Source organism: Tursiops truncatus, chromosome 9, assembly GCF_011762595.2.
Source record: "Tursiops truncatus isolate mTurTru1 chromosome 9, mTurTru1.mat.Y, whole genome shotgun sequence".
Lineage (NCBI taxonomy): Eukaryota > Metazoa > Chordata > Mammalia > Artiodactyla > Delphinidae > Tursiops > Tursiops truncatus.
In genome coordinates this window covers 86,889,865-86,915,750 of record NC_047042.1, presented here as the reverse complement: position 1 = coordinate 86,915,750, position 25,886 = coordinate 86,889,865, and the positions used below count along the sequence as shown (strand labels likewise).

Genomic DNA, 25,886 nt, shown 5'->3' with positions numbered 1-25,886 from the left:
ATCTTTACGATTTTTTTTTTTGTCACGTATATAACGCCTCATCTAGTTTGTTTATCTTAGCTTACATAGTCCTTGCTCTATCATTGGACATTTAGATTGATTCAAAGTATTTCCTTATTATAAATATGACTGCAAAATATATAAAACTTTTTTCTTTTGAATTAACTAGGATTAATTCCTAAGAATAAGAAGCAATACTTTTATGGCTTCTTAATACATATTGTGAAATTGATTTTTAAAACAACACCAGGGCTTCCATGGTGGCGCAGTGGTTAAGAGTCCACCTGCCAATGCAGGGGACACGGGTTCGAGCCCTGGTCCGGGAAGATCCCACATGCTGTGGAACAACTAAGCCCGTGCACCACAACTACTGAGCCTGCGCTCTAAAGCCTGCAAGCCATGACTACTGAAGCCTGTGCGCCTAGAGCCCATGCTCCGCAACAGGAGAAGCCACCGCAATGAGAAGCCTGCACACCACAACGAAGAGTAGCCCCCTCTTGCCGCAACTAGAGAGAAAAGCCTGCGCACAGCAATGAAGACCCAACACAGCCAAAAATAAATAAATTTATAACAAAACAAAACAAAACAAAAAAACACCAATTTATACTATCACCCACTGAATGGCTGCTACTTCCACTACCACCTTGCCAGATTAGGATATTATTTATAAATGTTCAATTGCTAACTTAATAGATATAGAATGGTACAGCCTTGTATAATTTAGAATTCTTTAAGGATTGAACATATTTCCAAATGGCATTTAGTTATGGGTTATCTTACATCTTGTGTTAACTGTCAGTTAAGACCATATCATTCTGAAGCTCTCTGTGTTTCACACTCTTTCTCTGTAAAGTGGGGTCCTATTCAGGTGAACGGTAAAGAGTTTTTTTTAAAGTAAAATAAATTATAATTTGTTTTAAGAAACCAATGTAATGACTCTTGAGGCTGGTGTAGCCTCGAATCAAGGCAAGTAAGTAGTGTATGATCCAAATGTATTTGCAAGAGAAATAACGCTTCTATTTCTATCATGTTCATCTGTGTTACTTTGTTCAAAAAGATGAAAACATAAGCTGTCGGAAGTGATACAACTCTCTCTCCTCTTAATCTTTGCAGAATTATATCAGGTTCCAGTCGTTGGTGTGATAGTGCCCATCATGTGGTTCTACCTCCTCATGAATGTCATCACCCAGTATCCTTTGCACCCCTCTGCCATGTGGCCTTTGCTGTGGTATTTTGGCATAGGAATGTTTATTCCTTTCTTCTAATGGTGCAGTGCCATGAGTTTCGTTTTTGCCTTGATCTCTTCTGCGGTAAGCAGGAGACAGACAGGCCCATCCAGTGAGCTCCTTTGTTGCGGGAAGAAGGGGGGAAGAGATGCTGGTGGTGTGGAGGGTCAGTAAGTCCCAGGGCACCAGGAAGGAAAAGCTCTGGGTGGAGGTGTAGAAATCAATGGGTAATTAAGGATTAGTATGTGACAGAAATGTGCTGTGATTTCTACATGGAGTTTTCCAGTGTCCTAGGATGTTTCACAAGCTGCCACAGAATCCTGCAAGCAATTTCAAATTAAGTAAAACCTGATTTTTAAAATGGCTCTTTGGAACCACCAGTAAGTCCATTATACAAATCATTGAGTCTTTGAAACAATGAAACAGATTGAGATGGACCTCATTCCTCTGAAGTCACCTAATTCGTTTGCCCTACAGAGTTCTTTTTGGGAGGAGGTGTGATCACCTTTACTGAGAGCGTTACCTTCTGTCATTACTGGGGAGGCGACGTCTCTGTAAACTCTGGCAAGAATCCAGGATAAGAATAATAGGAGGCTTTCAGGCAGTTTCAAGTTAGGGTCCACAAATGGAATGGCAGGCCAGGAATTCTACAGGATGTTCTAGCAAGGAAGAGCCTCAGGGCAGCTGGAGCCAACCCCCCTGTTTTTTGGGTCCTAGAACAGAAGGTTCTCCCACTGATCTCTGGGTTGTCTACAGAAAACCACCTTAACCTGCGCCTCCAGGTACGTGTGCATCCGGGGCGTCTTCATCCTGACCACAGAATGCGCCTCCCTCACCGTCACCCTCGTCGTGACTCTGCGCAAGTTTGTGAGCCTCATCTTTTCCATCTTGTACTTCCAGAACCCTTTCACTCGGTGGCATTGGCTGGGCACCTTGTTTGTCTTCATTGGGACCCTAATGTACACAGAGGTGTGGAACACCCTGGGAGCCACCAAAGGCCAGCCTCAGAAGGAGGCCAAGAAGAGCTGAGGCCTTCCTGGAGTAGAGAGACCCGAGGCTAGTGAGCCAGGGGCTGGCCACCATCTCACCTTGGTTAATGCTGAATCACCCCCCATGTACCAGAGAATCCTCAGAGGGACGCACTTCTCAGATTTCTCATGCCTATACAGACCCACATTTGTGGACCCTGAATAGAAGCCCCCAACCCTGAAATAGGAAAAAAGACCAGTTCTCCACCATTGAACAGCCTTTCCATTTGTTGTTTCTACCAGAATTTCAGCACTGTACTTGCTTATTGAAATCTGAGTCCCCAGAGCTACTAGTTTTACATCCACGGTCTTGGACAAGATTATCCCTGTCCTGATGATTCTCTGCTGTAACAGTCTTTATCCTCCTGTGGCCTTTCCCCTTGTTCCATTAACCTGCCACCCACAGCAGCACTTTTCAGGCAGACGCTCCAGGCACCCCCCCCAACCAGGAACAACCGAGTGGCCGGGTGAACCGCCGCACCGGGATGCTGGGGCTGGGCTTTCTCCTGTGTGTTGGGAAAGAAGCAGGTGGCCCTGTGCACCCTGGTGACCCCGGGGCAGGACTGGTGGGAATCCTTTCCCACATTTTTCCTTTGTTTCTATGCAAAAGTCATATGCTTTCACACCTTTTGCTTTCTGTACTTAGAACAAACCTGCAGCATCTCTGTATAGCACAGTGTTAATAAGAAAGAAAGGTTGTGTAGGAATTGGGAAAGAGAGACTTTGTCTTCTCTCACTTTTCTGGTTCATTAGCCTCGAGCTAAGATGGTGATGCCAGGATGGCCCAGGAGAAGCTGGCTCCGGGGGCAGGGGCACCCAGAGAGCACAGACAGGCACTGAGGGTGGGGTCCACGTGGGGGAGCTCCGCCTGGCAACTCTGATAGTTATGACCAGCCAGGCTAATGAGTGAACCAGTATATTCAATGGGTGTGGGTGTGGTGTATCAGTCAGGCCAAATCACAACTAAAATGGAAATTTTTGGGGGGAGGAGGATGTCATCTTAATGTTCTTGATGGGTATGGGAGTGTGTGTGTTTTATCATATGTATTAATAGAAACATGCCCCCCTTTTGCTAATCATTTCAAAGGTCTGGTTTTCCTCCCATGGGGTAACTTTGAGAAAGAATGGTGTCAGGATGGCACGTGTAGGTGTGTGTGTGCTCTCGTGTGGGTTGTGATCACTTGGGAGAAGAGGAGAGCATGAAAGTCAGTGCTTTTATTTCCTTGTCCTTCACTCAGTTCGGACCTTCATTGTCTCACGCAGGTACGTGCTCTGGAGGCCGTCAGACTTACCAGCCCATCTTTTTGCACACAGACAGAGGCCTCTCCTTCTGCGCTGGGTTCAGGTTGTGTTCTTATATCGAGATTTGGCTCTCAGGGTCTCTTGAGCTCACCCAGGGTGTGGTGTGTTTATTCTACTATCTGGAGCTATTCTCTGATGGGTCTGCAATAAGTGTCCTAGAACCACCAGGTTGCTTTGGGGAAGTCCCTTAGGCTGCTCGGGTTTTTTGTTACATAAAATGTGGATGCTGTTTCTCCACCTAAGTCACAGGGTTTTCAGATCAATTTGTGGTTGTGGACGTTGACAGCTGTTCAGTGCCAGTGAAGGTCTATACTAAAAGATGCGGAATTAGGTGTGAACTTGCTCATGGACTCAAAAGGTACTGTTAGAGTTCCTCAGACTGATGGTGCTATAAATACCATGTGTTAAGTATCCTCTTAAGAACAAGAACAACAAAAGCTACTTTTCTTGTTGTTTAACAGAAGAACCTGTCCCCAGGGGCTATCTGACTGCTGCATATCTGGAGTCTTGACAGGATAGAGCCTTACATGATGTAGTATCACTTTTTTTATGTTGATGGGAAATATTACAATTTTTAGTTACTGAAACAGTGTTGATGTACACAGACAGCATTCAACTGGGTCCACGAGGTTTTAGATTCTGGCTTTAGAGTGTGTGTGTTCCTCAGTCTGAACACCTCTGCTGGTCTTATTAACAGGAGGATACGTATGGACAGATTAAGGCACTCATACAGTGAAATAAGCGCATGTAAGAACAGAATGTCTGAAATGCCCTGGGAATTGGTTTTTTTCTCTAGTATTTGGTTATTAGGAAATACATCTAACAGACACTAGTTAATACTTCTTTAAACAATTTATTCCCCTTGGTTAACTTATTTTTCAATCCAAGTTGGAACTGATTTCAATCCCTGTTAAAAGAGCAAATAAACCATTTTATAGAGGGTCAGACTCATCCCTAATTGGAGGAGAAATGTCTATTAAATGCCTTTCATCTTTCTCTGGGTCAAGACCATGTAATTTTGTGCCCCAGAGATAGAGGGTTTAGTTTGTTTACTAGAGAGATTGGTGTTTAAGGCATCCAAGACTCTACCCTTAGAACAAAGATCAAATAGCAAACGACTAGCCAGAATAGTGTGTGTGTGTGTGTGTGTGTGTACACCTGTGTACTCACTTCACAGCTTGACCAGAGTCGTGAGGTACCAGGAGAATATGGGGGACACTTGAATTATTTTATTTAATGTGTACAGAACCGTTACCACAGTTCTATTGTCATATTATAAATGCTTTTTCATTTTTTATTAGGAATTTATTTTTGATCTTTTCTTTTTCATCCAACTAAAACCATTAATGCATTTGACAAGTTTCTATCTAGTTCTAAAGTATTTAGACACAATCCAAATCGTTTTTTCCTTCTTCATGCCCAGTTATCCAAAATGAATACCGTACTTTGATTAGGTCATTGTGTCGAGTGAAGAAAAACCACGAAAGCTGAGCTGATCTGTGCCACCCCTACAAACCCCTTCCATTCTTCTGGGAAGGTCACCTGATCATTTTGAGGATTCTAATATCTCGCAGTCATTTCCTGAGCACGTTTTCTCCCTTCTGCATGTTTTTTTCACTTCTGATCCCCACTTCCAGTTTCTTCAGCAACCTCTGGTCACTCACGTAGTTTTCTACTAATCTTGTATCTGTTTATGCCTCTATTCTTTGGGGCCTCTGGGTGTTTCTCTGTGGATTTTTACAGGGTATACGTATCTGTGTAGCATGTATCTTGTTATGCATTGATACTAGGGGGGTGTGTCCATAAGGATGCGAATATCTGGCAGAGTATGTGAATGTATGTGTAGATGAATATGAATGGGATTTAATGTAATAATGTAATGTGAAAATATTTATATGTTCTGTTGTAGCTCAAAGTGGGGCTGAGAATCCTTACCACGTTCCTGTCTATATTTGGAAAGCAGTAGTATCTGTATTTTGCTCATTTTTACCCTGCCTCTAGCGGACTTCACTCTCAGTGCCAAATGCCTGTGGTGAGAGGAGGTGGAAAGCATTAGGTCAGGAGTAATTGTAAACCAGTGAATTAGCTCTGGGCTGGTGGACATGCTCATTGGTGGACGGCTGGCACATGAGACTGTGTAACAAAGACCTGAGCATCTCCACAGATGCACACTGAGAGGCACCCCAACGTAGAGATCTGAAATCAAGATCCTACAATTTGTTGTAGTTTGTTTCTCTTTGCCTAGGAGTAAATAGAATTATGAGCATTTTGGTCTCAATAGCTTTATTCTGAAAAATGTCCATGGAATTTACCTGTGGCAGTTCAGTCTTGGGTTGAAAGAACTGTCAATATAGATAAAATCCATTTTTATTACAATGCGTGACCTTTGAAAACGAGTATAAACAGTGACAGTAAAATAACTAGTCATAAGCATTGGAATATGTTCAGTGTGTACCAGGCTGGGGTGGGAGACTCTGTAGTGTGCTCTCTCTTTCTAGCAGCTTCCTCACAGTGGACCTTGCAGAGAAGGGAGGGACCAGGCTCTGACTTTTGTCCCATGAATAAATAAACCCTTACCAAGATCTCTTATTCCCTCAAGTTTCGGAGAAACCTTCTAATGGTTCCTGATACCCATTCCCACTCTTCATCAGTTGATTAGCAAGAAAACGAATAAGACGAAACATTCCTAAGATTCTAAGCCAGAGAGGGAAGGAAGGATGCACACCAGGAGTTGTGGGTATTCGGCTTTTTGTCCTCCGGTTGCCTGGTGGGAGGAGGGCAGAGCATTACAAATTTAGCACCTTCCATCTATTTGACGCTCAGTGCCAGGAGCTGCCCTCAGGGCACCATTAAAGATGCTTAAAAGTTTTTGGAGTAGGCTGCCTGGGGTGACCCTTACATCTCCAAAGCTGGTATAGTTGGTTTGCATCAGCTGATGCCTAGAGCTCATTGTCTTTTTGTCTCCTCAGTATCATACTGAGACATTCCTCTGAGCTTTACCTACTTAAATCACTAAGATCCTGCAAAATGTCCTCAATTTCAGTCAAGTAAGGCAAGCTGTGCGGGTACCAGAGATAGGTGAGGGGAAAAGCTTCGTCTACATTTAGAAGAAATAAGACCCATATTTTTTAAGGGAAAAGTTGTAATAATTCTTTGGCACATTGGATTATTTATAGTTTTTAAGATGTAAAGACTCCCGTGAACCGAGAGAAGCAGTAGTTATTCCCCAACGTGATAAAAATGTCTTTGTGTATCACTTGCAATCACAGATCATTTCTGTGTGAGTTGCTTTCATTCCAGAGAATGGCATCATCCTCCAAAGAAAAAGGGGATGATTTTTAAGTAGGATTTCTTAACAGATTATGTGTTGTGGGGCTGGGGAGGGATGATGGGGATTTGATTTATCCAGCCTCCGAGCTCTTCATTCATATTGTGATTTAAGAACAGAGATCGGGGGGAGGAGGGGCTAGACAGCAGCAGAATATGTAGAACAGCTAAGACATTAGTGAGTATTCAGATTTTGAGCTGTGTAAATATCAGATGTCGGCTTCCAGCCTTACGAGTTATTTGAGCTGAGAGTTAAGGAGGAAAGGGACATTTTGTGAATAAAATGTTTTGCCAAACAAATTGAATGAGTCTTTTTACTATGATTTCTTATAAAGAGCTATTTTCTACCTTCAGAAACAACTCATCAGACACCTGGTTTTTTATCTGGAATTGTACAATCATTGCTTTTTAATAAAAGTGATAAATTTCTTGCAGGTGTTTCCAGTCACCATTACCTTTCAAGTGCTTGTGTGCAGTTTCAAAAGCTCTACAATTTTTGCCTTGTATAGTGGTGGGACATTTTACTACAAACGGTGGTAAGCAACGTGTCTTCTAATGCCTGACAGCTGGATCAATCACAAGCCACTTCTCAGGCGACAGGTCAGTTGCTATTTAAGAAATTTAAAGAGGATCGGCTTACGTTGGGAGATTTTAGAGGTTCATGGCAGTAAGTTTCTGTAGCAAATCTCTCAAAACCTCTTTGCCTTAATAGAAACGTTATTTTTGTAATGTTGCAATGGCCAGCTCTCTTTATCTTCCATCTGTTGCCTTTAAATGAATCTTTTTTTTTTTAAAACATCTTTATTGGAGTACAGTTGCTTTACAATGGTGTGTTAGTTTCTAAATGAATCTTAATGCAAAAGCAACTTTCAAAGCAGTTTACCACACCCAATCTGGTTTTTTTTGCAGTATACTCAATTTACAAAAATATATTAGTTTCAGGTGTACCACATAGTGACTCAAAAGTTTTATAGATTATACTCCGTTTATGGTTATTACAAAATACTGGCTGTATTCCCTGTGCTGTATATAGAATATATCCCTGTAGCTTATTTATTTTATACATAGACGTCTGTATGTCTTAATCCCCTACCCCTATCTTGCCCCTCCCCCTTCCCTCTCTCCACTGATAACAGCTAGTTTATATATCTATATATCTGTGAGTCTGTTACTTTTTTATTATATTCACTAGTTTTTTTTTAGATTCCATATATAAGAGATAACAAACAGTATTTGTCTTTCTCCGTCTTATTTCACTAAGTGTAATACCCTCCAGGTCCATCCATGTTGTTGCAAATGGCAAACTTTCATTCTTTTGTTTGGCTGAGTACTGTCCCATTGTGTATATACACATCTTTATCCATTGATCAGTTGATGGACACTTAGGTTGCTTCCACGTCTTGGCTACTGTAGATAATGCTGCTATGAACATTGGGGTGCATGTATATTAATGTTTTCATTTTCTTTGGATATATACCCAGGAGTGAAATTGCTGGATCATAAGGTAGTTCTGGAGCTTTTTTGAGGAACCTCCATGCTGTTTTCCACAGTGGCTGCACTAATTTACATTCCCACCAACAGTGCACGAGGGTTCCCTTTTCTCCACATCCTCTCCAACCTTTGTTTTGTATGGTCTTTTTGATGATGGCCATTCTGACAAATGTGAAGTAATATCTCATTGGGTTGTTTTTTTTTAATTGATTTATTTTATTTTTGGCTGCGTTGGGTCTTGATTGCTGCGTGCAGGCTTTCTCTAGTTGCAGCGAGCGGGGGCTACTCTTCATTGCGGTGTGCAGGCTTCTCATTGTGGTGGCTTCTCTTGTTGCGGAGTATGGGCTCTAGGCGCGTGGGCTTCAGTAATTGTGGCGCATGGACTCAGCAGTTGTGGCTCACAGGCTCTAGAGCGCAGGCTTAATAGTTGTGGCACACAGGCTTAGTTGCTCCGCAGCATGTGGGATCTTCCCGAACCAGGGCTCGAACCCATGTCCCCTACATTGGCAGGTGGATTCTTAACCACTGCGCCACCAGGGAAGTCCTCTCATTGGGTTTTGATTTGCATTACTAATCTGATGATTAGTGATGTTGACCATCTTTTCATGTGCCTGTTGGCCATTGTATGTTTTCTTTGGAAGAATGTCCATCAGATCTTCTGCCTGCTTTTTGATTAGGTTGTTTTTTGATATTGAGTTGTATGAGCTGTTTATATATTTTGGATATTAACCCCTTATCAGTCTTATCATTTGCAAATATCTTCTCCCATTCAGTAGATTGTCTTTTTGTTTTGTTGATGGTTTCCTTTGCTGTGCAAAAGCTTTTAAGTTTAATTTTTGCTTTTGTTTCTTTTGCCTTAGGACACAGATACAAAAAAATATTGCTACGATTGATGCTGAAGAGTGTTCTACCTATGTTTTCTTTTTGGTTTCCAGTCTTACATTTAGGTCTTTAATCCATTTTCATTTATTTTTATATATGGTGTTAGAGAATGTTCTAATTTCATTCTTTTACACGTAGCTGTCAAGTTTTCACAGCACCACTTATTGAAAAGACTGTCTTTTCTCCACCCTTATTGAAGAGACTGTCTTTTCTCCATTATGCATTCTTGCCTCCTTTGTCCTAGATTGTCCAGAAGTGTGTGGGTTTATTTCTGGGCTATTATGTTCCATCGATCTATGTGTCTGTTTTTGTGCCAGTACTATACTGTTTTGATTACTGTAGCTTTGTAGTATAGTCTGAAGTCAGGGAGCATGATACCTTCATTTCCATACTTCTTTCTCAAGATTGTTCTGGCTATTTGGGGGTCTTTTGTGTTTCTGAACAAATTTTAAATTTATTCGTTCTAGTGCTGTAAAAAAAAATGCCACAGGTATTTTGAGAGGGAATGCATTGAATCTGTAGAGTGCCTTGGGTAGTATGGCTATTTTAACAATATCAATTCTTTCAGTACATGAACATGGTACATCTTTCCATCTGTTTGTGTTGTCTTCACTTTCATCAGAGTCTTATAGTTTTCTGAGTACAAGTCTTTTACCTCCTTAGGTGGGTTTATTCCTAGGTGTTTTATTCTTTTTGATGTGATTATAAATGAATTGGTTTTGTTAATTTTGCTTTCTAATGGTTTGTTTTTAGTGTATAGAAATGCAACAGATTTCTGTATATTAATTACGTATCCTGCAACTTTACTGAAATCATTGATGAGCTCTAGTAGTTTTCTGGTGCTCTCTTTAGGATATCCTATGTATAGTATCAGGTCATCTGCAAACAGTGATGGTTTTCCTTTTTCCTTTCCAGTTTGAATTCCTTTTCTTTCTTTTTCTTGTCTGATTGCCATAGCTAGGACTTCCAATACGTTGACTAAAAGTTGTGAGAGTGGGCATCCTTATCTCATTCCTGACCTTAGAGGAATAATTTCAGCTTTTCACCATAGAGTATGATGTTAGCTGTGGGCTTATCACATATGGCCTTTATTATTGTTGAGGTATGTTCCCTCTATACCTGCTTTCTGGAGAATTTTTATCATAAATGGATACTGAATTTTGTCAAAAGCTTTTTTGGCATCTGTTGAGATGATCATATGCTTTTTATTCTTCATATGGCTTTTATTCTTCAATTTTTGTTTATGTGGTATAACATTGATTTTGATATTGAACCATTCTTGCATCCCTGGGTTAAATCCCACTTGATCATGGTGTATGATTCTTTTCATGTATTGTTGGATTTGGTTTGCTAGTATTTTGTTGAGGATTTTTGCACCTGTGTTCATCAGTGATATTCGCCTGTTTTCTTTTTTTTCTGATATCTTTGCCTAGTTTTGGTATCAGGGTGATGCTAGCCTAGTAGAATGAGTTTGGAAGAGTTCCTTCCTCTGCAGTTTTTTGGAATAGTTTCAGAAGGATAGGTGTTAACTCTTTTCTAAATGCTTGGTAGAATTCACCTATGAAGCCATCTGGTCCTGGACTTTCGTTTTGGGGGAGTTTTTTTCTTTTTTTTTTGATTATTCATTTGTTTAATTACTGATACTGTCCATATTTCTAGTTCTTTGTGGTTTAATCTTGGGAGATTGTATGTTGCTAGGTATTTGTATGTTTCTTATAGCTTGTCCATTTTATTGGCATATAGTTCACAGTAATCTCTAATCCTTTGTATTTTGTAGTTTTGGTTATAACTTTTTTTCATTTCTGATTTTATTGAGTTGATGAGTATAGTTAGAGGTTTGTTACTTTTGTTTATCTTCTTTATCTTTTCAAAGAACCAGCTCATACTTTCATTGTTCTTTTCTATTGTTTTTTCAGTCTCTATTTATTTCTGCTCTGATCTTTATGATTTCTTTCCTTCTACTAACTTTGTGTTTTGTTATTTTTCTAGTTCCTTTAGGTATAAAGTTAGGTTGTTTATTTGAGATTTTTCTTGTTTCCTGAGGTAAGCTTGTATTGATATAAACTTCCCTCTTAGGACTGCTTTTGATGTGTCTCATAGATTTTGGATCTTTGTGTTTTCATTTTCATTTGTCTCCAGGTATTTTTAAATTTCTTGTTTGATTTCTTCAGTGATGCATTGATTGTTTAGTAGCATATTGTTTAGCCTCCATGTATTTGTGTTTTTTGCAGTGTTTTTTCTTGTATTTGATTTCTAGTATAGCATTGTGGTTGGAAAAGATGCCTGATTATGATTTTAGTTTTCTTAAATTTACTGAGGCTGGCTTTGTGGCCTAGCATGTGATTTTTCCTGGAGAATGTTCAATGTGCACTTGAAAAGAATGTGTATTCTGCTGCTTTTAGATGGAATGTTCTATATATAGCTGTTAAGTCCATGTGGTCTAATGTGTCATTTAGGGCCAGTATTTCCACATTGATTTTCTGTCTGGATGACCTGTCCATTGATGTAAGAGGGGTGTGTTACTACCATTACTGTGTTACTGTAGATTTCTCCCTTTATGTCTGTTAATATTTGATTTATGTATTTAGTTGTTCCAATGTTGGGTGCATATATAATTACAATTGTTATATATTCTTCTTGGATTGATACCTTGATCATTGTGTAACGTCCTTTTTGTCTCTTTTAACCATCTTTGTTTTAAAGTCTGTTTTGTCTCAGATTAAGTATTGCTACCCCAGTTTTCTTTTGATTTCCATTTGCATGTAATAACATTTTCCATCCCCTTATTTTCAGTCTAATGTGTCTTTATATCTAAAGTGAGTCTCTTTTAGGCAGCATATATACAGGTCTTCTTTTTGTGTCCATTCAGTGACTCTATGTTGTGTGATTGGAGCATTCAGTCCATTTACATTTAAGGTAATTATTGATATGTATGCACTTTTGTAATTCTTTTCTGTTCCTTTCTTCTTTTGTTCTCTTCCCTTGTGATGATGACTGTCTTTAGTGTTATGTTTGGATTCCTTTCTGTTTGTGCACGTACTACAGATTTTTGGTTTGTGGTTACCATTTGCTGTATGAATGTAGATATATATATATATATTTGTGTATACGCATAATGTGTATATACACATATATATGCGTATACACATAAATAAATATGATTAAGTTGATTTCTTAATTTTAAACGCATTTTAATAACCCTGCCTTTTTACTCTCCTCCCCTCATAATTACTGCTTTGGGCATAATATTTTACATCTGTTTGTCTTGTGTATCCTTTAACTGCTTACTGTGGATATGTTTTCCTACTTTTGTCTTTTACCCTTCCTACTAGCCTTGTATGTGGATGATTTCCTACCTTTACTGTATATTTGCCTTTACCAATGAGCTTTTCCCTTTCATGATTTTCATGCTGCCTTTTCTTTTTTGCTTAGAGAAGTCCCTGTAACATTTCTTGTAAAGCTGGTTTGGTGGGGCTGAACTCTTTTAGTTTTTGCTTATCCATAAAACTTTTGATCTCTCCATCATATCTGAATGAGAGCCTTGCCAGGTAGAGTATTTCTGGCTGTAGGTTTTTCCCTTTCATCACTTTAAATATATTGTGCCACTCTCTTCTGGCCTACAGAGTTTCTGCTGAAAAGTCAGCTGATATCCTTATGGGAATTCCCTTGTACATAACTTGTTGATTTTCCCTTGCCACTCTTAATAGTCTCTCTTTATCTTTAATTTTTGCCATTTTAATTACAGTGTGTCTTGGTGAGGTCATCTTTGAGTTGATCCTGTTTGGGACTCACTGTGCTTCCTGGCCTTGGACGTCTGTTTCCTAAGTCAGGAATATTTTCAGCTATTATTGCTTAAAATATGTTCTCTGCCTATTCTTGCTCTCTCCTCCTTCTGAGACCTCTATAATGCAAATGTCAGTATGCTGATGTTTTCCCAGAGGTCTCTTATCCTCATTTCTTTTTATTCTTTCTGGTGCTCAGCTTCAGTTATTTCCACTACTCTGCCTTCCAGCTCACTGATCCACTCCTCTGTATCATTTAGTCTTCTGTTGATTCCTTCTAGTGTATTTTTTCATTTCGGTTATTGTATGCTTCATCTAGTTCTGTATATTTTCTAACTAACTCTTTGTTCAAAACTTATAACTTTTCACTCGGTACTCTCAAGTTCTTTGATTACCTTTATGATTCTTACCTTGAACTCTTTCTCAGGTACTCTACCTCACTTAGTTCTTCTGGGATTTTTATCTTATTCCTTTGTTTGGAACATGTTCCTCTGTCACCTCATTTTGCCCAACTTGCTGTTTTTATTTCAGTGTATGGCAGGTTGGTTACATTTCCCGACCTTGGAGAAGTGGCCCTTTGTAGGAGACTTCCTATGAGTCCAAGCAGTGCATGCCTCTCTGGTCACCAGAGCTATGTGTTCTAGCGATGCCTCTATGAGGGCTGCGTGGGTCCTTCTGTTGTGGTGGGCTGGCTACTGTGAGAAGTCTGATAAGCATGGCTTGCCCCCGCTCTGGTTGGTTGCCAGGCCCTGCCTCGTGGAGGCTGCTGGCCACTGGCTGTTAGGGCCAGATCATGATGCAGCTTGCTGGGAAACCCCTGAGAGCCTCGGGGCTAATGCTGGCACACTGGTGGGTGGATTCAGGGTCCAGGAGATCTTGGGACTGATGCCCATCCACTGGTGGGTGAAGTCAGATCCTGGGGCTAGTTGCAGCCTGGGTCCCGGAGTCTGGCTGTAGAGTTTTCGGTTGTGTTGGCCTACTGGTAGGTGGGGCCAGGGCCTAGCAGGTCCCAGAGCTTTTGTCTGCCTTCTGCTGGTAGATGAGACTGGTCCTGAGGCTAGAGCAGGCTTGCTAGTGGGTGAGGCCAGAGCTCAGGCAGTTCTAACTCTAGGGCCTGTGCACTTGTGTGTGGAACTGGGTCCTCTGGTGGGCAGGGCTGTGTCCCTTTCCAGTTAGTTAGTTGCTTGGCCTGAGTTGTCCCAGTACTGGTGCCTACAGGTTGGTGGGTGGGGGTGAGGCTGGATCCTGAGGCTAATAAACTAGAGGGAGGATTCCAAAATGGTGCTTGCCAGGACCAGTGTCCACATGGTAGTAAGAGCTCCCATGTGGCTGCCACCAGTGTCTTTGTCCCCAGGTGTCTCCAGTTGCCTCCTCCCTCTCCAAGATCAGCAGGTAGGTCTGCCCCAGGTCCTGGAGCATGTGAGATTTTTGTGTGCCCTTTAAAAATGGAGTCTATATTTCCCACAGCCCATTGGGTCTCCTGAAAGTAAGCACCACTGGCCTTCAAAGCCAAACGTTCTGGGGACTCATCTTCCCAGTGCAGGACCCCCCAGGGTGTGGAGCCCTCTGTGGGGCTCACATGCCTTGCTCCTTCAGGAGCACCTCTGCAATTGTAATTATTCTCCCGTTTGTAGATTGCCTACCCAGGGGTGCAGATCTTAACTATACGGCAACTCCACCCCTCCTACCCATCTGGTTGTTCCTCCTTAATCTCTTTAGTTCTAGATCTTTTCACGTTCCAGTCTTTTTCATTGATAGTTCTGTAAATTGTTTTAATTTTGGATCTGGTTGTTCCCCCTTAATCTCTTTAGTTCTAGATCTTTTCAGGTTCCAGTCTTTTTCATTGATGATAGTTCTGTAAATTGTTTTAATTTTGGTGTACCCATGAGAGGTGAGCTCAGGGTCTTTCTACTCTGCCATCTTGAGCCTGTTCCCCAGTCTATATTTAATTATGTTTGTTAGTTAGTGGACCCTAGGTACAGAACACTAAATGAATAAAACAAATAGATTTTGCACTAAATATAGCATAATTAAAATTCATCTCATTAACAACCAGCACAGATGGGGGAGACAAGATGGCAGAGTAGAACTCCTCTCATGAGAACACCAAAACCACAACTAACTGCTGAACAACTATCAACAGAAAAACACTGGAACCTACCCAAAATTATACCGTACATCCAAAGACAAAGGAGAGGCCACATCGAGATAGTAGGAGGGATGTATTAGCGATAAAAGCAAATCTCATACCTGCCAGGTGGGCTACCCACAAACTGGAAAATAAATATATCGCAGAGGTTCGGCCACAGGAGTGAAAGTTCTGAGCCCCATGTTGAGCTCCCCAGCCTGAGGGTCTGGTATCAGGAGAAGGAGCCACCAGAGCATCTGGCTTTGAAGGCCAGTGGGATTTGATCGCACGAATTCCACAGGACTAGGGTAAACAGAAGCTCCACTCCTGGATGGTGCACACAGGGTCTCATGCACACCAGGACCCAGGGGAAAAAGCAGTGACCTCACAAGATCCTGGGCTCAACCTAACTGCTGGTATTCGAGGGTCTCCTGTGGAGGCAGGGGGTGGCTATGGCTCACTGCAGGGACCAGGACACTGGTGGCGGTAGTTTTGGGAAGTGTGCACTGGCGTGAGCCCTCCTAGAAACCACCATTTTGTCACCAATACTTGGCCCCAGCCAACAGCCTGTAGGCTCCAATGCTGGAACACCAAACAACCAACAGGGTGGTAACACAGCCCCACCCATCAGCAGATAGGCTGCCTAAAGTCATCCTGAGCCCACAGCTGCTCACTAAACACCCCTTGACACAGCCCTGCCCACCAGAGGGACAAGACCCAGCTCCACCCACCAGAGGGCAGGGATCCACCCACCAGGAAGCCTGCACAAGCCTCTTAGACCAGCCTTATCCACCAGGGGGCAAACAGAAGAAGGAAAAAGAAGTACAACCCTGCAGCCTGGAAACTGCAATCATAGAAAGTTAGACAAAATGAGATGGCAGAGGAATATTTCCCAAAGGAACAGATAAAACCCCAGAACAACAAATAAGTGAAGTGGAGATGACTGATAGGCAATCTACCCAAAAAAGAATTCAGAGTAATGATTGATAGTAAAGATAATCCAAATCTCAGAAAAAGAATGGAGGCACACACTGAGAAGATATAAGAAATGCTTAACAAAGAGCTAGAAGATCTAAAGAACAGAGATGAACAATATATCTGAAATGAAAAATACACTAGAAGGAATCAGTAGCAGAATAATTGAGGCAGAAGAATGGATAGGTGAGCTGCAAGACAGAATGGTGGAAATCACTGCTGTGGAAGAGAGAGAGTAAAGAATGAAAAGAAATGAGGACAGTGTAAGAGACCTCTGGGACTACATTAAATGCACCAACACTTGTATTGTAGGGGGGGTCCCAGAAAGGGAAGAGGGAGAGAAAGGACCTGAGATAGTACTTGAAGAGATAATAGCTGCAAACTTCCCTAACATGGGAAAGGAAATGCTCACCCAAATCCAGGAAGCACAGAGAAACGCAAGGAGGAACATGCCAAGACACCTAGTAATCAAATTGACAAAAATTAAAGACAAAGAAAAAAATATGAACAGCAACAAGGGAAAAGCAACATATTAGAAAGGAAATCCCATAAGGTTATCAGCTGATTTTTCAGCAGAAACTCTGCAGGCCAGAAGGGAGTGGCACAATATATTTAAAGTGATGAAAGGGAAGAACCTACAACCAAGAATACTCTACCTGGCAAGGCTCTCATTCAGATTTGACAGAGAAATCAAAACTTTACAGACAAGCAAAAGCTAAGAGAATTCAGCACCATCAGACCAGCTTTGCAACAAATGCTAAAGGAACTTCTCTAAGTAGAAAAGAAAAGGCCACAAACAGAAAAAAGAAAATTACGAATGGAAAACTTTACTGGTAAAGGCAAACATACAGTAAAGGTAGGAAATCATCTACACACAAATATGATATCAAAACCAGCATTTGTGCAAAGGGAGAGTATAAGTGCAGGATATTGGAAATTCATTTGAAATTAAAAGACCAGCAAGTTAAAACAGCCTTGTATATACATAGACTGCTATATCAAAACCTCATGGTAACCACAAACAGAAAATCTACAATAGATACACACACACACACACACACACACAGGAATCTGGACACAACAAGAAAGTTAGTTATCAAATCACAAGAGAACAAAATATGAAGGGGAGAAAAAAGACCTACAAAAACAAATCCAGGGCTTCCCTGGTGGTGCAGTGGTTGAGAGTCCACCTGCCAATGCAGGGGACATGGCTTTGTGCCCCAGTCCAGGAAGATCCCACATGCCATGGAGCAGCTGGGCCCGTGAGCCATGGCCGATGAGCCTGCGCGTCCGGAGCCTGTGCTCCGCAATGGGAGAGGCTACAACAGTGAGAGGCCCGTGTACCGCAAAACAAACAAACAAACAAACAAAAAATCCAAAACAATTAACAAAATGGCAATAAGAACATACATAGTGATAGTTACCTTAAACATAAATGGATTAATTGTTCCCACCAAAAGACATAGACTGGCTGAATGGATACAAAATCAAGATCTGTATATATGCTGTCTACAAGAGACCCACTTCAGATCTAGGGACACATACGGACTGAAAGTGAGGGGATGGAAAAAGATATTCCATGCAAATGGAAATCAAAAGAAAGCCAGAGCAGCAATTCTCATATCAGACAAAATAGACTTTAAAATAAAGACTATTACAAGAGACAAAGAAGGACACTACATAACGATCAAGAGATCACTCCAAGAAGATACAACAGTTGTAAATATTTATGCACCCAACATAGGAGCCACAAAAGGGGAAACTGAAAGTAACACAATAATAGTGGTGGACTTTAACACCCCACTTACACCAATGAACAGATTATCCAGACAGAAAATAAATAAGGAAACACAGGCCTTAAATGACCAGATGCACTTAATCAATATTTATAAAGCATTCTATTGAAAAGCAGTAGAATATATGTTCTCGTCAAGTGCACATGGAACATTCTCCAGGATTGATCACATGCTGGGCCACAAAGCCAGCCTCAACAAATTTAAGAAAATTGAAATCATATCAAGCATCTTTCCCAGCCACAACTCTATGAGATTAGAAATCAACTGCAAGAAAAAAAGAAAAACCAAAAAACGTAAACACATGGAGGCTAAACAATATGCTACTAAACAACCAGTGGATCACTGAAGAAATCAAAAAATACCTAGATACAAATGAAAATGAAAGCACGAAGATCCAAAACCTATGGGATGCAGAAAAAGCAGTTCTAAGAGGGAAGTTTATAGCAATACAATCTTACCTCTGGAAACAACAACAAAAAAATCTCATTAAAAAACCCTCACCTTACACCTAAAGCAACTAGAGAAAAGAACAAACAAAACCCAAAGTTAGTAGAAGGAAAGAAATCATAAAGATCAGAACAGAAATAAATGACATAGACAAAGAAAACAATAGAAAAGGTCAATGAAACTAAAACCTAGTTCTTTGAAAAGATAAACAAAATTGGTAAACGTTTAGCCAAGGCTCATCAAGAAAAAAGGGCTTAAATAAATAAAATTAGAAATGAAAAAGGAGAAGTTACAACGGACATCACAGAAGTACAAAGGATCATAAGAGACTACTACAAGCAACTCTATGCCAATAAAATGGGCAATCTAGAAGAAGTGGACAAATTTTTAGAAAGGTACAATCTCTTAAGACAACCAGGAAGAAACAGAAAATATGAATAGACTAGTCACAAGTACTGAAATTGACACTGTGACTAAAAAACTCCTAACAAAAGTCCAGGGCCAGATTGCTTCACAGGTGAATTCTGTCAAACATTTAGAGAAAAGTTAACACCTATCCTTCTGAAACTATTACAAAAAATTATAGAGGAAGGAATACTCCCAAACTCATTCTTTGAGGCCACCATCACCCTGATACCAAGACCAGACAAAGATACCACACAAAAAAATTACAGTCCCAAATCACTAATGAACATAGATACAAAAATCCTCAACAAAATACTAGCAATCCGAATCCAACAATACATTAAAAGAATCATACACCATCATCAAGTGGGATTTATCCCAGGGATGCAAGGATTTTTCAGTATCCACAAATCAGTCTGTGATACACCACATCAACAAATTGAAGGAAAAAAACCATGTGATCATCTCAGTAGATGCAGAAAAAGCTTTTGACAGATTTCAACACCCATTTATGATAAACACTCTCCAGAAAGTGGGCATAGAGGGAACATACCTCAACATAATAAAGGCTATATATGACAAACCTACAGCTAACATCATACTCAATGGTGAAAAGCTGAAAGCATTTCGTCTAAGATCAGGAACAAGACAAGGATGTCCACTGTCTGTCACCACTTTTATTCAACATAGTTTTGGAAGTCGTAGCCATGGCAATCAGAGACGAAAAAGAAATAAAAGGAATCCAAATTGGAAAAAGAAGTAAAACTGTCACTGTTTGCAGATGACATGATACTATACTTGGAAAATCCTAAAAATACTACCAGAAAACTACTAGTGCTCATCAATGAATTTGGTAAAGTTGCAGGATACAAAATTAATACACAGAAATCTGTTCCATTTCTATACACTAACAATGAAAGATCAGAAAGAGAAATTAAAGAAACAAACCCATTTACTAGCACATCAAAACAAAATACCTAGGAATAAACCTACCTAAGGAGACAAAAACCTGTACTCTAAAAACTATAAGATGCTGATGAAAGAAATCGAAAACGGCACAAACAGATGGTAAGATATACCATGTTCTTGGACTGGAAGAATCAATATTGTCAAAATGACTGTTCTACCCAAGGCAATTAATTTGTGACAAAGGAAGCAAGAATATACAATGGAGAAAATGTGCTGGGAAAACTGGAAAGCTACATGTAAAAGAATGAAATTAGAACATTCTCAAACACCATATACAAAAATAAATTCAAAATGGATTAAAGACCTAAATTTAAGACTGGATACTATAAAACTCTTAGAGGAACACAGGCAGAACACTGTTTGACAGAAATCACAGCAGTGTATTTTTCAGTCTGTCTCCTAATATAAATAAAAATAAATAGGACCTAATTAAACTCAAAAGCTTTTTGCACAGCAAAGGAAACCATAAACAAACCAAAACAACAACACACAGAATGGAGGAAAATTTTGCAAATGATGTGACCAAAAGGGATTAATCTGCAATATTTACAAGCACCTCATGCAGCTCAATATCAAAAACAACAACCCAATCAAAAAATGGGCAGAAGACCTAAATAGACATTTCTCCAAAGAAGACACACAGATGGCCAAGAGGCACATGAAAAGATGCTCAAAATCGCTAATTATTAGAAAAATGCAAATCAAAACTACAATGAGGTATCAGCCCACGCCAGTCAGAATGGCCATCATCAAAAAGTCTAGAAACAATAAATGCTGGAGAAGGTATGGAGAAAAGGGAACCCTCTTACACTGTTGCTGGGAATGTAAATTGGTACAGCCACTATGAACAACAGTATGGAGGTTCCTTAAAAAACTAAAACTAGAGCTACCATATGATCCAGCAATCCCACTCCTGGAGATATATCCAGAGAAAATCATGGTTCAAAAGGATACATGCCCCCAATGTTCACTGCAGCATTGTTTACAGTAGCCAAGCATTGGAAGCAACCTAAATGTCCATTGACAGATGAATGGATAAAGATGATGTGGTACACATATACAGTGGAATACTACTCAGCCATTAAAAAAGAATGAAATAATGCCATTTGCAGCAACATGGATAGACCTGGAGATTATTATACCAAGTGAAGTAAGTCAGAGAGAGAAAGACAAATATCATGTGATATTGCTTATATGCAGAATCAAAAAAAATACAAATGAACTTATTTACAAAACAGAAACAGACTCAGAAAACAAATGTATGGTTACCAAAGGGGAAAGGGGGGAGGAGGGATAAATTAAGAATTTGGGATTAACAAATACACACTACTATATATAAAATAGATAATCAACAAGGACCTACTGTATAGGACAGGGAACTCAATATTCTGTAACAACCTAAATGGGAAAAGAACGTGAAAATGAACAGGTATATGTATAATGGAATCACTTTGCTGTACATGTGAAACTAACACAGCAGTGTAAATCAGCTATACTCCAATATAAAATTTTTTAAAAAGAAATCACACAATTAAAAAGAAAAAGAATCAGCACAACTTTATCAGATAGACAGGACTCAATGTTCTTAAACAATACTAAGCCTGTAACTGCATCTTTGGAATGGTCTCAGCTGCTTCTGAAGCCCCTTCACTCTGAAATATAGGCATAGAGGGTGGTAATTCTAAAAAAGAACCACAAGCCTAAAAGAAAGTAGCCCTTTGGGAGACTAAATCATGGTTTAACTCCCCAGCAAAATGTATGATCTCATCAGTGGAGCAGTCTTCTAGAGCAGGGGTCCCCAACCCCTGGGGAACTCTATTAGGTTGGGTTAGGGTTAGGAACCCTATTAGGAACCAGGCGCACAGCAGGAGCTGAGTGGTGGGGAGGCAAGCAAAGCTTCATCGGCAGCTCCCCATCGCTCACATTGCTGCCTGAACCATTGCTTGCATCACCACCTGAACCACCCCGTCCATGGAAAGACTGTCTTCCATGAAACTGGTCCCTGGTGCCAAAAAGGTTGGGGACCACTGTCCTATAGGGTACCCTGTGATTCCAGTGCCAGCAGCAAGACATAACTGCAGATGCTGCAGCAGTGTCTCAGCCTTAGATATCCCTCATTATTAAGGGCTCAAGCACACAGGTGGATGTCAGAAAAGATTCAGTTTCTTTGTCCTCGTCTTACATTCAGCATTCAACTATCAGAAATCAACACAGATGAATGAATGGAGTGTGTATCAAAACTTTTCTTTAAAAGAAAAAAAGCACATCTGGCTATGCAAGTATTTAACAGTCAAAGGTTTTCAGTGATGTTCTTTATCTGCAAATTAACTTAATAAAATCATCCCATCATCAAAATTAAGTTATGTTCATGTTTGATTGTTTTTTAATCAGCACTTCAAGAACTTAGCATCTGGCTTTATTATTGCATGTGACTACATGGTGCACAGATGCTTTCTGAAGCTGAGGGAGCATATGATGATAATTATTGGAGGTTTATTATTTCCTATAATAGCTTCAAGTGAAGTTTACTGCATGAACACACTCCTTTCATGAAGGCCACACATCTGTATCAATTTCCCAGAATCTTTAACACTGTTACAATAATGGGTTTCATTCCAACAATTAAATTGCATGAAATAGGAGCAATAGCAAATGTATATTTACTATGTGTGAGGTACCTTGCTCCACTTACATTAACTGATGTAATCCTCATGACAAATCACTGAAGTTAGAAAATTACCCTAGTTTCTTAGGCACAGAGGAGCTAAGTTGCCTCACATACTCATATGTGGGATTGGAGTCTGAATTTGAACCCATGAAGACCAAGTCCAGAACCTACACTCTTGTCATTACTACACTATGCTACCTCTAGAATCTTAGTAAGAAACTGACCGAGCTTCCTTTGCCTTATGTCTCTCTGTTTGGTGTTGATCTCTATATGTCAAATGTCAACAATCAGTCTTGAATCTGTTTTCTCACCTGTACGTTAACCTGCGTCTTTGAATTCATCTTATTATCTACTTTTCCTCCCAAGAGTTTATGACCTGTTCTGTGATACAAGCAAGAACAAAGTATTGATAGTAGAGGGGGATCAGAATGGCAGAGTAGGAGGATGTAGAGCTCACCTCCCACCACAAACACATCAAAAATACATCTACATGTGGAAAAATGCTCACAGAAAACTAACTGGAAACTGGCAGAAGGTCTCCCATACAACCAGCATTGCATGAAAGATTCTCACATAATTGGGAAGGACAGGGAAGAAACATGAGGTGGGGACCTGTACTCCTGGGAGGAGACTAAGAGGAAAAGGGAGATTGCAGGGGTGGACACATGTCCTGGGGAGTAAGCAGGTCAAGCCACAGACTAGGCATTCCAACCCTGGGGTCCTGCGCAGAGGAGACAAGCCCCCTTGGCTGCTTGGAGAACCCCTCGGACAGGTGGAAAGGCTGAAGGAGCCTAGAGTCCACTTGTCAGGAGTGTGTGGGTGCTGGCTTGCCACCAGACAGGGCAGAGAGAGGTCTGCCCTAGCGGCTACCACCTTGCCATGCTCCCAAATCCAATGGAAGTGAACACCCCAGCCCATTCATTCCATGTCACAGCCTGGCACTGGATCTAGGGTGGCCAGGTCCTGGGAAAAGATCCAACCTGTTGAGGTAAAGGTGGCCCAGGGGCCTGGGGTGTGGTCCAGATGGGGAGGGGGTGGGTATTGTTGGTGCTTACTCAAAGATACAGAAATTAGTGCATTTTTACTAATTTAGAGAAATTTAAAAAACAATCCTGTTTAAAATTGCCTTAAAAAAATACCTAGGAATAAACTTAACCAAGTAGGTGAAAGACCTATATTCTGAAAACTATAAAACATTGATGAAGGAAATTGAAGATGATTCAAAGAAATGGAAAGATATCCTGTACTCTTGGATTGGAAATATTAATATTATTAAAATGGCCATACTATCCAAAGCAATCTACAGATTTAAAAACTCCCTATCAAAATACCCAGAACATTTTTCACATAACTAGAATAATCCTAAAATTTCTATGGGACCACAAATTGCCAAAGCAATCCTGAGACAAAAAGAACAAAGCTGGAGGTATAACCCTTCCAGATTTCAGACTATACGACAATGCTACAGTAATCAAAACAGCATGGTACTGGCACAAACACAGTCAAATAGATCAATGGGATAAAACAGCCCAGAAATTAATCCATGCACCTATGGTCAATATGCAACAAAGGAGAGAAGATTATACAATGGAGTAAAGACAGTTTCTTCATCAAGTGGTGCTGGGAAAGCTGGACAGCCACATGTGAAACAATGAGATTAGAACATTACCTCACACTATATACAAAAATAAACTAAAAATGGTTTAAAGACTTAAATCTAAGATCTGAAGCCATAAATCTCCTAGAAGAGAACATAGGCAGAACACTTTTGACATAAATCATAGCAGTATTTTCTTGGATCAGTCTCCAAAGGCAAAATAAAAGCAAAAATAAACAACTGGTACCTGATTAAACTTAAAAGTTTTTGCACAGCCAAGGAAACCATCGACAAAATGAAAAGACAACCTATGAAATGGGATAAAATATTTTCAAATGATGCAACCGACAAGGGGTTAGCGCCCAAAATATACAAACAGCTTATATAACTCTATTAAAAAACAAAACAGTCCAATCAAAAAATGAGCAGAAGGCATGAATAGACATTTTTCCAAAGAAGCCCTACAGATGGCAAGTAGGCATATGAAAAGATGCTCAACATTGCTAATTATTAGAAAAATGCAAGTCAAAACTACAGTGAGGTACCACCTCACACTGGTCAGAATGGTTATCATCAAAAAGCATACAGATTACAAATGTTGGAGATGATGTGGAGAAAAGGGTACCTCGTAAACTGTTGGTGGGAATGTAAAACAGTATGGAGGTTCCTTAAAAAACTGCGAATAGAACCAGCGTATGATCCAGCAATTCCACTCCTGAGTATAGATCTGAAAAAAATGAAAACAATAACTCGAAAAGATACATGCACCCAAATGTTCATAGCAGCCTATTTACAATAGCTAAGAAGTGGAAGCAGCCCAAGTGTCCATCAACAGATGACTGGATTAAGAAGATGTGATACACAAACACACACACACACACACACACACACACACAGAGGAATATTACTCAGCCATAAAAAAGAATGAAATGCTGCCATTTGCAGCAATACGGATGGACCTAGAGAATATTATCCTATTGCAATAAGACAGAAAGACAAAAACTACATGATATCACTTATGTGGAATATAAAAAATAATACAAATGAATGTATATACAAAACAGAAACAGGTTCACAGGTAGAGAAAACAAACTTGTGGTTACCAAAGGGGAAAGTGAAGTGGGGAGGGACAAATTATGGGTATGGGATTAATAGATGCAAATAACTATTGTTATGTATATAAAACAAGCAACAAGGATTTACTGTATAGCACAGGGAATTATACCCATTGTCTTGTAATAACTATAATGGAATATAATCTGCAAAAATAATCACTATCCTGTACACCTGAAACACAATATTGTATCAACTATACTTCAATTAAAAAAGAAAAAACCTCTGGGTTTTTTTGCCATAAAATGCTATTTTGTATACCCAGAGTTGATTTTTGAAATCTTAAAAAATAAAGAAGAAAATAAATACCAGTGAAACAGGACTCTGAAACAGTTCTGCTTCTTAAATGCTCACTTCAGAATGTTCCTGTTATTCCTGGTATCTGAAGCACATGACTTTTGGGTTAATCAACATTATCAAATGTGCAGTATGGAAGCATAGGTAATTAAATCACAAAGCCTTTATCAATGATTTGCCTAAGTAGCTGTAATTTACAGAATGTTTAATGTATGTGTTAATCATTCTTTTAGTTTCTCCAAGTTCTGTCTCAGAAAGCATTTAAATTATGTTATCTCATCTACCTGGATAAATGCCATCCCTGAATTACACTTTGATAATAAACCTTCAACCATTTTAAGAGTTTTATAAGATCATTACAAGAGTTTTCATTTTCAGTGATTCAGTATCTTTGGCACAAATGGAGTTTAATGCATTATCCACTGGATTGCCTAATATCCCCTTTTCAAACAA

At 39.9% G+C, this 25,886-nt stretch overlaps 1 protein-coding gene across 7 annotated transcripts in view; it reads left to right on the top strand.

The window, feature by feature from the left end:
* Window positions 1-25,886, top strand: part of SLC35B4 (solute carrier family 35 member B4) — a 186,592-nt gene that overhangs the window by 152,655 nt on the left and 8,051 nt on the right. For 4 of the 7 annotated variants that reach the window (XM_033863298.2, XM_033863304.2, XM_033863305.2 and 1 more), the window contains 3 exons: window positions 1,114-1,189; window positions 2,009-2,093; window positions 3,518-7,183. In XM_033863298.2, coding sequence (XP_033719189.1) covers window positions 1,114-1,189; window positions 2,009-2,093; window positions 3,518-3,706 — 350 coding nt within the window. In that variant the 3' untranslated portion in view covers window positions 3,707-7,183. Of the gene's footprint in view, window positions 1-1,113; window positions 1,190-2,008; window positions 2,256-3,517; window positions 7,184-7,318; window positions 25,785-25,886 lie in introns of those variants that run through there. The other 3 variants (XR_012334080.1, XM_073809952.1, XM_073809951.1) reach the window with 3 other exon arrangements.